Source organism: Ursus maritimus, unplaced genomic scaffold (assembly GCF_017311325.1).
Source record: "Ursus maritimus isolate PB19 unplaced genomic scaffold, ASM1731132v1 scaffold_5, whole genome shotgun sequence".
Lineage (NCBI taxonomy): Eukaryota > Metazoa > Chordata > Mammalia > Carnivora > Ursidae > Ursus > Ursus maritimus.
The window spans coordinates 63,726,672-63,739,610 of NW_024426663.1; the positions used below are offsets into that span (position 1 = coordinate 63,726,672).

The 12,939-nt window shown below is 42.5% G+C and overlaps 1 protein-coding gene across 1 annotated transcript in view; it reads left to right on the forward strand.

Moving 5' to 3' along the window:
- Positions 1 to 12,939, forward strand: part of FBN2 (fibrillin 2) — a 239,082-nt gene that overhangs the window by 197,381 nt on the left and 28,762 nt on the right. Inside the window, 10 exon segments of the mRNA XM_040622515.1 lie at positions 1,611 to 1,727; positions 3,555 to 3,683; positions 4,124 to 4,243; positions 7,028 to 7,153; positions 7,839 to 7,991; positions 9,194 to 9,259; positions 9,555 to 9,680; positions 10,232 to 10,351; positions 11,356 to 11,478; positions 12,199 to 12,330. Of these exon segments, the coding sequence (XP_040478449.1) occupies positions 1,611 to 1,727; positions 3,555 to 3,683; positions 4,124 to 4,243; positions 7,028 to 7,153; positions 7,839 to 7,991; positions 9,194 to 9,259; positions 9,555 to 9,680; positions 10,232 to 10,351; positions 11,356 to 11,478; positions 12,199 to 12,330 (1,212 nt within the window).

Consider the following 12,939-nt stretch of genomic DNA (forward strand, 5'->3'; position numbering starts at 1 on the left):
ACCTTTTTGCTCAGATGCCTTTCACACGCTTCTCATGCACTCTGGGACACTCACGGTTCTGTGGAAGTCACCACAGTCACCAGCTGCCCTTTCCCCTTCTCTGTTCCCACTCGAGAAAACCTGTCCAGCCGCAAGAATGCAAGGGAGTAGTAGTAGTAAGAGCAATAGTATTGAAATAAATATTTAGACACACATATACATATATTTATACACTTTCTCCCCAAGTCACAGAATACATGGGACTTACCAGCTGCTTTTTTGTTTTAACTCCTTACATGTTTAGAAGCAAATGTAGCAAAACTCTTTAAAATGTCCCAGTCGCTCGTGTAATGGTTGTCTGAGCAGTGATAGTGTTCAGTAAGTGCTTGCTGAGCTGACACGTGAGGAGATTTCAAAGGCAGATGGGCTGGCCACCTTGGAGCCCAACCTTGGAACTCAGCATAACTCCTTCAGTCTGATGTCAACAGCAGGCTGTAGCTAAGCCAAAAGAGTTCTCCATGCATTGCACTTAAAAGAGGAGAATTAAATTTAAAACTTGGGTATTTATAAGTAACACATCCTCAGTTTAGTAAAAGCTGAACTTGTGCATCTACTATTTTGGTGTTGAAGATACTACCTGTATGAACAGTAAAGTCAGATTCCAGGACCACAGGACCGGTTTCCTTTATGAGCCATCCGTACCACAAGGACCACGCAGAGAACGTCTCTGTTCATCTGCTGCCTCCTAAGAGCTCCCCTTTGGACCTCAGCCATGGTGGTGGGAAAACTCTCTAGGGGAGGCTTGTACGAAGGACAGATAGAGGATCTAGCCCTCTTTGCATGAACTTTCTAAGAATGCTTGCTCATACATGCTTCTCCTGGCTGTACTCTGTGAAAGAGAACATGATTTGCTAAAAAAAAATATTTGAGATTTAATTCAGAAATTCGTATGGAGAAAACATGCCCTCAAGCCTAATAATTTGTCGATGGTAAAAGTCAGTGAGACCTCTTGATAATCTCTCTCTTAAACAAAGCTTTCTTCCTAAGGAACAGTACCCTTTTTTGCATAGAAGAGTTTCAACAGCCTAGAATTCATTGTCTAGGGAATCTGTTCTCTCATGTGAGGGTGACCTTTCTAAACACACTTTTAATTCCATTTTTGGAGGGCTAATAATACTGAGTTCTAGTAGACTTCTTCAATTTGGATTCTATTTATAAAATTCAGGAAACTAAAATTTGCCTTTGTTGTACTGATCAAAGTAAGGTGTGTAAATTTCTGAGGGAGTGGTGTTGATAATGGTTGAATAGAACAAATTGTTTAGTGTTGCAAACGATTGGTTTCCTTACAACTGACAAGCAGACCCATTCATTAAAACATGCACGCCAAGGGAATGCTTGCTTAGCTGAGCTCTGAGTATTATACGAGCCTATAAGTCACTCAGCAGCACTTCGTCTTACAGTTTTAGAGTTTTCTCTATTTCATACTCATTTCCCTGAAATAAATGCAGGTTCCTAAGTATTGAATGAGGAAAATCTAAGTGAGTCAGTAATTTTTAAAAAATGTAAATGTTTAACCAGCTATGTTTTTCTAGTTAAAAATTGAATTCCTTGGAGCCACTGTTTCTTTGTAGATGTTGACGAGTGTGAGCGGCATCCATGTGGAAATGGAACTTGTAAAAACACGGTTGGATCCTATAACTGTCTCTGCTACCCAGGGTTTGAACTCACTCATAACAATGATTGCCTGGGTAAGTACTCAGTCCTTTGTTGCTACTACTTCATGTTCACACCATATACTGAAATAAGGAATAAAACCAAAGACTAAATCAAGTGTTTTTATCATAAAAAACAAATATGTGCTGAAAGATATGTAATAACATTGACTAATTTCCAGTTAACTAAAGTCATAGTACTGGTTTAAATAATCACAAGACAGTCTGCTGTGTAGAGTACTTCTGTCCATCAGCCGGTCGATGCGGGGGGGAAAGGCATGCAGATGCTGGGAAATCTGCTGGGATTGCTCTATGGTTTAGGGTGGCTTTTACCCCTTAAATGAGATCAAAGATAGACCTGTCATTGTTTCAGTGCTATTCCAAGCATTCCAAATAATGCATTCTTGATTTATATTCAAATGCTGACAGAGTCTCCAACTTAAAAACATGTTGTGTCTTGAAACATCATTTTCTTTGAAACCAGGGATGCCTCTTCCCACAGAAAGGGTGGACTAGGGGTCAGGTCTCCACATCAGCCCTCAGAAACCTGCTTGATTTTAATTTTGAACAACCATAAATTTTCAGGGGAAAATGAAAGTGTCTGCTATGCATTGTACAGAATTTTATCATTTGCCCCTAAACAACAGTGATTAAAACAATTAATAGTGAGTAGGGGAGGTCGCTTAAGTCAGTGGAGGACATGGCAAGAGGAAGGACAAACAAATGCTGACCATATGTGTGGTTTAGCACGCATGAGGCACTGTGCTAGTGCCCACAGCCAGCATGCCTTCGCACACGGGGCCCTGTGAGGTATGTGATGGCGACTCCAGCTTCCTGCCGTTGTGGGATCAGCACAGCTCAGACCCACCTCTGACCTCTGGTTTACACCAGCACATGCTCCTCTCAATTTTGTTTTTGTTTTTGTATTTATTTGTTTGTTTATTTTATTTGAGAGAGAGAGTTTGCTCACGCACGTGAGTTGGGGGAGGGGCAGAGGGAGAGAGAGCATTTCAATCAGACTCTGTGATGAGCACGGAGTCCGATGCAGGGCTCAGTCTTACGACCCTGAGATCATGACCTGAGCTGAAATCAAGAGTCAGATACTTAACTAACTGAGCTACCCAAGCACCCCCATTTTGTTTTGTTTTCTTTTTCCAAATTCTGCCACTGTGAAAAAATTTGGAGCTGACTGGACATTTTTTTCAACTACCACGTTCTTATCTATAGTTTCTCAGACCCTTTGTACAACCAGGAAGAACTAAAGACACCAATACAGCTCTGATCCAAACACAGCCTTCAAAAACCTTCAGTAATTAATAGAGTAATTACTCCAAGGCAGCCAACCCTAAGTTTCACTGAAACTGAAGATGTTTTTCTTTCAAGTTCTGTATTTTGTCAGCAAAATATATGTTAGCATTTCTAGAGTATTTTTAACGTAATTGATTTTTCTATATTTAATATGCTCCATTATCTGTGCTTTGAATATAGTTAGCTTACCTCCAGGTACAGTCATCTGCAAACTAGGCCATCAGGTTAAGTCGGTACACCTTCTGGTCTCCAGGGAAAGAAATCTTTTTCATTTGAAAAGAATGGAAAGCTTCACCATAAACCTTCAGTTTTTATCTGGCTATAAATTTGAGTTCTATTAATATCAAAACTTGGCATTGAAATACAATAGGGATCTCTGTGACCTTATTAGTCACACAGTGCTTCCAGTAGGAGCTATTTTTCTCTGTGTTGATGAGGATTGTAGTGACGCGTATTTGTAAATGCATGCCGGTGAATATGCTTTTACGTTGGAACAGGTAACACAATACATATGTAAGGGCTCTCTCTGAAAAGCTCATTCCTATTTGCTTACAGATATAGATGAGTGCAGCTCCTTTTTTGGTCAGGTGTGCAGAAATGGACGGTGTTTCAATGAAATTGGCTCCTTCAAGTGTTTATGTAATGAAGGTTATGAACTTACTCCAGATGGCAAGAATTGTATAGGTAACTCTCTACACAGTAAACAGTCTTTGTGTTGTTTTGTTAAATAATGATGTGACTCCCCACCCCCACCCCCACACACATACTTGGAAACTCTCTCACATTTCACTTGATCATCTGATCACTTGACCAAAATATAAAATACCATGGGAAATTTGGGTATAAGGAATACACCAACAATTGGGAATGACTTGTCCAAAATGTTTTTATTGGAAGAGAGCTCGGGGCTATCCATGTCACCATAAAAGGAGACAGATGAAACAAATCGGGAAAGTCAGGCTCTTGCCAAATGAGTAATACCCAAGATGTCAAAAGAGTATCTCAGGGCGTCTTTGTCTGTAGTGACCTGACAGATCAGAGGGACCAAGTTGAATTCATGTTAACATCATTTGGCAACAGTTACCTCATAGTGAAGTCATTTTTTCTCTCATTTCTCTTTAAAGATACTAACGAGTGTGTCGCTCTCCCTGGCTCTTGTTCTCCCGGTACCTGTCAGAATCTGGAAGGGTCCTTCAGATGCATCTGTCCCCCAGGGTACGAAGTGAAAAGCGAGAACTGCATCGGTAAGGTTAACACTTGTTCTCAGGTCCACAAGCTGTTGAGTCTAAGACCCGGTCCAGACCCTATGGAAGGGTACTGAACCCAAACCACGGCAAGCAGGCCGACCCCAGGATTCAGCACAGAGCTGCCAACATGTGCTTTGCTGAACCATCAGAATCGATGTGAAGGTGGAGTGGTGGGAACAAAGCAGTTAGGGACGTGGGGTTTTTCATTAACAGAAACGTTATACCAGTCAAAGAATTTTCAGTGCACTCTAATCTTTTTTCCAAATGTCAACAGAGACTTTCTACGGAATTTAAAGAGAGTCTACAAAAATTGTAATCTTTGGCAACCAACTTTAAAACAGCTATTAAAGGTGTCTAGAGTCCTAGAAATGTGGAGCAGAAAATCTTGACCATGCTGTTGAGACATTTTTTTCCTTAGGAAGGCCTCATGTCAAAACAGAAAATATTAATCCATTTGTCATAACAGATGTTTTTCTGCTGAAACTCCTCCAGCATGCAAGAACGCTGTAACCACATCAAAAGTGGGTCCCAGAATTGCCTGGTGAACATGATGAAGGCTGACCTTTTTGCAGTTACTTAATTTCACTTTTATACAAATTATTTTTTACAGTCTTGTTGAAATTCAGAAGCACCATCTTAGTGTGATTCTTCTAACATGAAATGATTGCTGAGGGGTTTTTTGCCTTTGAGTTATCCAATTAAAATAAAAAAGTTCTGTGTAGCTCTACTGTTCGCTTTCCAGGGATGCTGATAGACAGAAGTGAAGGAGACCGTTTACTTCATCAAACTTAATTATTTTCAGACCATATGATTTCATATAATGGATACCCCAAGTCATTCCAGTTTGGTCTTTATATCTTTTCCCTTTCTTGATCTCTTGTAGTGAGTGCATTGTAAAACTGTTTGGTGTTTTTAATCCTTAAAAAATAATAGAGACTAGAAGCATCTTAATAACAACTTTCTTGAATAGTAAAAGATCCTTTCTTTCTTTCATTTTCTTTATTCTCTATTTAATCTCAGTTCTTTACCCCTGTAGTCCATCCCTTTATGGAACAATGACAGTAGCAGTGTGTCAGCCATTAGAAGGGAAAGACATACATGCACTTCTCTGTATCAGAAAGGCTCAGCTACCTTTTCTCTCAGTGAAAAAAAAATCTGTGATTCAGTAACCTTTCAGTCAACTGCAGAAGTATTTTTTTCCTTATCCATCATTAGCAACATTCCTATTTTGCATGTCTGAAAAAAATGATCTTTAACACTTAACTTCACTGTAAGACTATTTTCTTCAGACTGGAATCTTTTCTACCAGTTTTATCCAGATGAAATGCCTAACATGACTATACAGCACTTACACAAACATACACGTATCACACATGTACACACTCACACAAATTCATTACACCTTTCAGTGTGTTACAGTGAACGATTGGCACCTTTTAGGTGCTAGGAATCCAAAAAGATACAGTCCGTGCCTTTAGGTAACCTACTGCATAAAAGAAAAGACCTATTTTGTAAGTAAACCTGCCTTGTAAAGACATCCTTGGAATCCAGTGTGACAGATGTCGTGCCAGAGGTGGGTTCAGACTGTGGGAGCACAGGGTGAAGCTGTGATGATGGTGGTCAAAAGACGGCAAGTCAAGAAAGCTCATCACAAAGGACTGGTGACATTTGAGGTGGCTCCTAAACGTTGGACAGGAATTGACTAATCAAAGGGACAGGACAGAGGAGGCCACTGGAGAATGCAGGCAACCAGAGTGTGGTAAGGGGCCATGAGTGGCCAGCTCAGAAGATTGAACTCAGTCCCGCAGACAGTGTGGAACACGGCAGGGTTTGTTTTGTTTTAAAGAAAGGGTACGGTATGACTCACAAAAATTCTACAAATATAAATGGAAAATATAGTATGTGCCTGACACCGTGCTAGCCTGAGCAGTGCGGCAGTGACCGGGACAGATGTGTCCTGTCCTTGTGGAACTGACATTCTAATGTGGCCGGAACTGTGTAATATTTCCTCACTCTGGCAAAATAACTCACCAAATAAGCACTTCCGATGATAAAAAAAAAAAAAAACCAAAAAAAAAAAAAAAAAAAAAAACCAAAAAAAAAAAAAAAACAGATATCACTGGTAGGAATCCATACTTATTTGAAGGAACCTTTCTGGGGTGAGGTGGAAATGATGAAATTCTCAAACCATGTCTGAGTCCCCCTGGCTCCATAGGCACAGAGTCTCAAGTAGATGTGTGTTTTAGAAAGCCTGGTGGCAGTGTGAGGGGACAAGGGGACGTGCAGTCCATTAGGAGATTTATGGTATTCCCGGAGCAGGTGAGGTTGAGTTCGAAAGCCCAGAGGAGGTGGAAGTGCCAGGTCACATGCTTCGGGCATCTGGAGTCAGGGGGAGAAATCAAGTCCAGGATCTTAAGCTGGATGGCGGAGAGGAGCATCAGAGAGGGAGACCCGTTGAGGCTGTGACGCCTGTCGGATATTGAGTTGGTCCCGTGGGGTAAGCAGGTGGACACACACACCCCCAGGGATGAGTTGCAGGGAGCTGGGGTTCTGCCTGGGTGTCTGTCTGGGCTGTATGGTTGATGGGAACTGGATATAATCTTTGACTTTGGAAGCGATAATAGTTTACTTTTATAGAAGTTGCTATACACACACATTATGTACTCTCATTTCATATTAAATAATCTGTGGCTGGCAGATTGTTATAGGACAAACTTTATTTTAAAGACTGAACAGTATATTGATTTTGTTAAATGAATACATTCTCCTGCTCTTGTCCAGATATAAATGAATGTGACGAAGATCCCAACATCTGTCTCTTTGGCTCCTGCACCAACACTCCTGGGGGCTTCCAGTGCAGCTGCCCCCCTGGCTTCGTGCTGTCTGATAATGGACGCAGGTGCTTTGGTAAGCTGTGAACGCCTTCTCTGTCCGCATTTGCCCTTAGGAGCTTGACAGCTAGGCAGTAAACCCTCATGCGAGTGGTGGTCACTACAAAGCACATGTCTGCAGCAGGTACGTGTAAGTTAAAAATATAGGTCTCAAAACTCTGCGCCAGACACTTTTTAAGGTACTTTGAATTTTTGGCTTTGTTTCCACATTTTTTAATGTCATACTGAAAAATTAGTATTTTTATTCACTTATTATTATTATTATTATTGCTTCACTGTTCATTTGTTGTTGGTATAGATTTTTTTGTACTACATACACACTGGTGTATGACTTGTTTTTAATGTGAATGGATTTACCGAAAGTTACGTAGAATGTTTTTGTTAGGCTATCGTGTAACAGTAGAAGAAGAGATACGGAAATCATTTTAAAACCGAGCATAATTTCTCAAGTTTCCTAGGGGCATTATAAAACCATTTTAAACATTTTAAATAATTACAACAAACTTTATAGACAGGCCAGTGTAAATGGGCACGTGAAACTGGCCACGGAGGTTTTCCAGACCTGTCTTTCAGCTGCGAATCTAATCTGCCTTCTGTGTTCAGCCGATGAGAAATGTTCCGTCAGAAACAGTTAGACACAGAGTATTCTGTCCTTCTCCATGACCAGTAAGGAGGCCTGTGATGTTTGCTTTCTTGACTAGATACCCGCCAGAGCTTCTGCTTCACGAACTTTGAAAATGGAAAGTGTTCCGTACCCAAAGCTTTCAACACCACCAAGGCCAAATGCTGCTGCAGTAAAATGCCGGGAGAGGGCTGGGGGGACCCCTGTGAGCTGTGCCCCAAAGATGACGAAGGTGAGAGCCACCACGCAGAATACTGCTTTGCGCAGGTTTAACTGTGTTTTGAAAGCGAAATTCCTCCCTCACGTATAAACTGTAAAGTTCCCTGCACACCCTCATCTGAGGGACTCTGTCTCCACTTGATCATGCAGCACCTGTGAGAGCAGGTAGAGTTCCTCCCGTTACTTCATCCCCCCTCCCCCGGCCGAGGTTAGTAGTGTTTGCTTTCAAAGGAATGAATTTGAGAGGTGCTGGGTGGCTCAGTCATTGTGTCTGCCCTTGGCTCAGGTGAGCCCGCTCTGCGGGAAGCCTGCTTCTCCCTCTCCCACTCCCCCTGCTGGTGTTCCCTCTCTCACTGTGTCTCTCCCTGTCCAATAAATAAATAAAATCTTTAAAAACAAAGAAACAAAAAACAAAAGAAAGGAATGAATTTGAGAGATGCAGGGCAGGAGATGCAAGGAGGGGATGAAAATTATATTCCCAACTGCTGTAAAAGTCCCACATGGGGATCAGATCCTGGGCTGCCGCTCTCAGAATCTTACATAAATGATCAGGAGCTGAGTCAGCACAAGGGCCATTTGCAGTATGAGACCGAGAGCCTCCCAGGTCTTAGGTTCCTGCAGCAGAGGTGCAGGGTGCTTCCCAGCAGGCTCGGACCTGGCTTGCTCTCTAGGTCAGAGGTAGCGCCCGTGTGTCCAGGCAGAGGGGCTCTGGCCGCTCCGCATTAAGTGAGTAAACAGGGGCGCCTGGGTGGTGCAGTCATTAAGCGTCTGCCTTTGGCTCAAGGCGTGATCCCGGCGTTCTGGGATCGAGCCTCACATCAGGCTCCTCCGCTGGGAGCCTGCTTCTTCCTCTCCCACTCCGTCCACTGTGTTCCCTCTCTCGCTGGCTGTCTCTCTCTGTCAAATAAATATATAAATAAACAAAATCTTTAAAAAATATATATATATCACTTAAAAAAAAATGAGTAAACAGACAGAACCAGAAGCCCTTGATAGGCGACACCCCGGAAGGCGCTGGGCAAGCTTGGGTGACCTTCTCTGAATAGACGCAGTGTTGCTTTTGAAGGAAACCATAAAAGTAAAATAAGACTCTTGTTAAAAAGCAGTTTTGTACATGAAAAATAAGTCTAATTTCACGTATACCATTAATCAGTTCTGAAGTTCTCCGATAGCTGAGACCCTTCAGTAACGGGGAGTTTGTGTTCCTCTCTATAGTTGCCTTCCAGGACTTGTGTCCTTACGGCCACGGGACGGTTCCGAGTCTTCATGATACTCGTGAAGGTGTGGTTTGATGTATTTTATTCCTATGATCTTTTTCTATATAAGTAAATTATTGTACATTCTTTAAGTCATATTTTACTACAAAACGTATGGTATATTTTTAACATATATACAGTATTATATATAACATGCGTTATATTTATCACGAGACTACACTGTATGCGAAATACAATACATATTTATCTGGTAAAAGGAATGTTCACATGTTTTATAAATTTTAAGTCTCTGTTGAATAGATACAGTTTTGACATATCTTTTTATATTGAGGAAGTTTATGGATAATTCTTTATTTTAGATGTCAACGAATGCCTTGAGAGCCCAGGCATTTGTTCAAACGGTCAGTGTATCAATACAGACGGGTCTTTTCGCTGTGAATGCCCAATGGGTTACAACCTGGATTACACTGGAGTACGCTGTGTGGGTGAGTGCTGCCTCCACGTTACACACTTGGAAAGTTCTATTCTGGTTCTAATATTCCAGGCACCCTGGGTGGTGGTAGGAGTTACAGAGCCAGTATCAGTAGCTAGTAACTGCTTTTTCTTCTCCCATCTTATATTTTCCAGTAGGTCTGGTTTATGTGAATATGGAGAGAGTTGCCCAACCTCTGCCTTCAGCCAAATATACAGACTCTGGTGTGCCTACCCTAGAGCTTGACAGTTGCCAAAACCAGTGATGGGAAAGATGTCCATTTTACGTTAGGACTTTCCGTACCTGCTCTTGTAGCTCTTGGGTTTGTGACTTTTAGGGAAAACATGGCTGTCTGGGGACTCAGAGCTTGGCACACTTGATCCTTTGGGCTCCCGTGCACTGAATCAAGGCCGACCAGCCAGCCAAGGCCAAGGAGTGTAGAGTCAGGCATGCCCTGTAGAGATCCTGTAGTTGTGTGACAGCCAGACGGATATTCATGGGCATCCGCATATTAAACTAAAACTCTGCAAATCGTTTGGCACTTTCTTACTCCTCTTTTCTCAGACACTGACGAATGTTCGATCGGCAACCCATGTGGGAATGGGACATGCACCAATGTTATTGGAAGTTTTGAATGCAACTGCAATGAAGGCTTTGAGCCAGGGCCCATGATGAATTGTGAAGGCAAGTAATACTTTTCTTAAATATCATTTCTATAGAAAGTGTTTTTTTTAATGTCTCAGCTTTTACTTCTATTGCTTTGATATTCTACTGATGACAATGTTCATCACAAATATCTCTTCCTTTACCCGGTGAGCATAGTTACAGTGACTGCCGTAAAGCCCTTGTCTGATAGTTCCAGCCTCTCAGTCACCTCGGAGTTGGCATCTGTGGTGGTACTTTTCACTTGAAGTTGGCATCCTGTTTTCTTGGCCCCTCGGCATTTTGGTTAATTTGGGATTATACCATGGATGTTGTGAGTGATTTCTTCTGGAATCAGTTGTACTACTTCTAAGAACGTTGATGCTTTTGTCTTAGCAGGCAGTTAACCTGGATGAACATAAAAGCAGAGTGTCAGGCCTGTGGAAGACAGTGGTTCTGATTTCAGTTTGTTCTATAAGCCCCAGTGTGGCTAGCTTCTTTGATTTTGCCCCACACATGCATGGTTAAGTCAGCAACTTGGGCTTTTATGCAAAAAAAAAAAAAAATAGTGTGTCTCCATCTCTGGCCTTCTCCTATCTGGGGTTCCCCCTCACTCTTGAGCAGCCTTGGTTGCCCCTAGCTCCCTCCCCTGACTGCTCTGGATAGAAGCTTGGGAAGTTTCCATTGAAGATTTAGCTTCCGGGTGCTGCTGCTGCCAGGACTATGGCCATGCACAGGGTAATTTCAGAATAACAAAATAAACAAAGAAAAAACCTAGGAACTTATTACTTGCTTGTTGTTTGCTGAGTTTCAACCCATCACTAGAAACTACTTCAGGCAGTTGTTTTTGTATTTTTTTTTTTCAGAGTTCATAGTTGTTATTTGTTGGAGGATGAGTTTATTAGGTACCCACTTGTCCGTACCAGTAGTGGGAGTTCTGTTATCTTACTGCTTTCTCCATGACAGCCGAGTAAATACATCAGTGTCGTGTAAACAAGCACTTAAAACTGTACGCTCAGTACATGCCTGCCTGTCTCCTTGATCAGATATCAATGAGTGTGCCCAGAACCCGCTGCTTTGTGCCTTCCGCTGCATGAACACCTTCGGGTCCTATGAATGCACGTGCCCGATCGGCTACGCCCTCAGGGAAGACCAGAAGATGTGCAAAGGTAAGGCCACGGACAAGACAAGAGAACAGTTAACATTTTATTTGCCACACTGGGAATGTATTTTAATGATTTTATAGTTCTCCACTGTCTTCTTCTAGAGTTTACAGCCATGTATCTGACAACATTTTGCTGGTAGAGTCCCACATCTAGATGGTCTGCCCGAGCAAGTCACAGATAAGATGGGCTGAAGGGCCCACCATTGTCACACTCTTGGGCTCTTACTAAAGCAAAGATTGTCCTTTCCTGAACTTTTTTTTTTTCTTAACTACATTTTTTAAAATTTAAATTCAGTTAGCCAATTATATAGTACGTCATTAGTTTCAGATGCAGTGTTCAGTAATTCATCAGTTATGTATAACACCCAGTGCTCATCACATCACATGCCCTCCTTAATGCCCATCACCCAGTTACCCCATCCCCCCACCCCCCTCCCCTCCAGCAACCCTCACAGTTTGTTTCTTATAGTTCAGAGTCTCTCATGGTTTATCTCCCTCGCTCATGACTTCCCATTCAGTTCTTTCCTAAACTTCTTGTCATTAGGACCAATGCCGAAACTTTAATAAATCTAGAATATAGTCAAGAGTTGGAAGAGACATGGCTCCTCCTTTCCCTGTCACACAGTAACGTTTTAAGAACCAGAAAACCAAAACTAAGACTTGAACATTTGGAACAGTAGCCTGCTCCTGAGAATTTTGTTGTCCTATTAAAAATCTTTTCTAGATCTGGATGAATGTGCCGAAGGGCTCCATGACTGTGAGTCCAGAGGCATGATGTGCAAGAACGTGATCGGCACCTTCATGTGCGTCTGCCCGCCCGGGATGGCCCGACGGCCGGACGGAGAGGGCTGTGTCGGTAAGGCTTCGCGGGGCGGGCTCTGCTCAGTTGAGTTGCCTACCTCAACACAGAGTTACAGCACTATTCCCAAACCATCCTCACTTCCAGCCCACTCTTCTCCTAGCTCTTTCAAGGCTGTGCTATAGCTGGATTTCTTCCATCTCAGGGGCCATGCCGGTAGAATGAGGTTTGGATGGTGCAGTCCCAGGGAAGCCTGTGTCCTGTAAATCGAAAGCACTTAATTGAGAAGTATAGGACAACTGCTTGAGACAATTCTGCTTGTTTAGCAAAGTAAAAGTATGAGTGCGTGTTCTTGGTTTTTGGATCATTCCATCAACGAGGAGAGGAAGAGGCAGATCATCTCCAGAGGCGTGTCACAGGCTGGATGGCGCTGTGACTTGGCCATATTGTTTGTAACATACTTGGACCTCAGTTAATTCATGTGTAAAGGGAGGAGGTGGGGCCAGATCTCTAAGGTGTCTTCTGGAGTTTAAAATGTTCGGGTTTTATGGTGCATGTCACAGTCCCCTGTCACATACAGTGGCTGCGGCCGCCTGGCCCATTTATCTCAGCACTTCTTCCCCAAGGTGCTATCACCGGGGACAGTGCAGTCCACAGTCTTCCTCC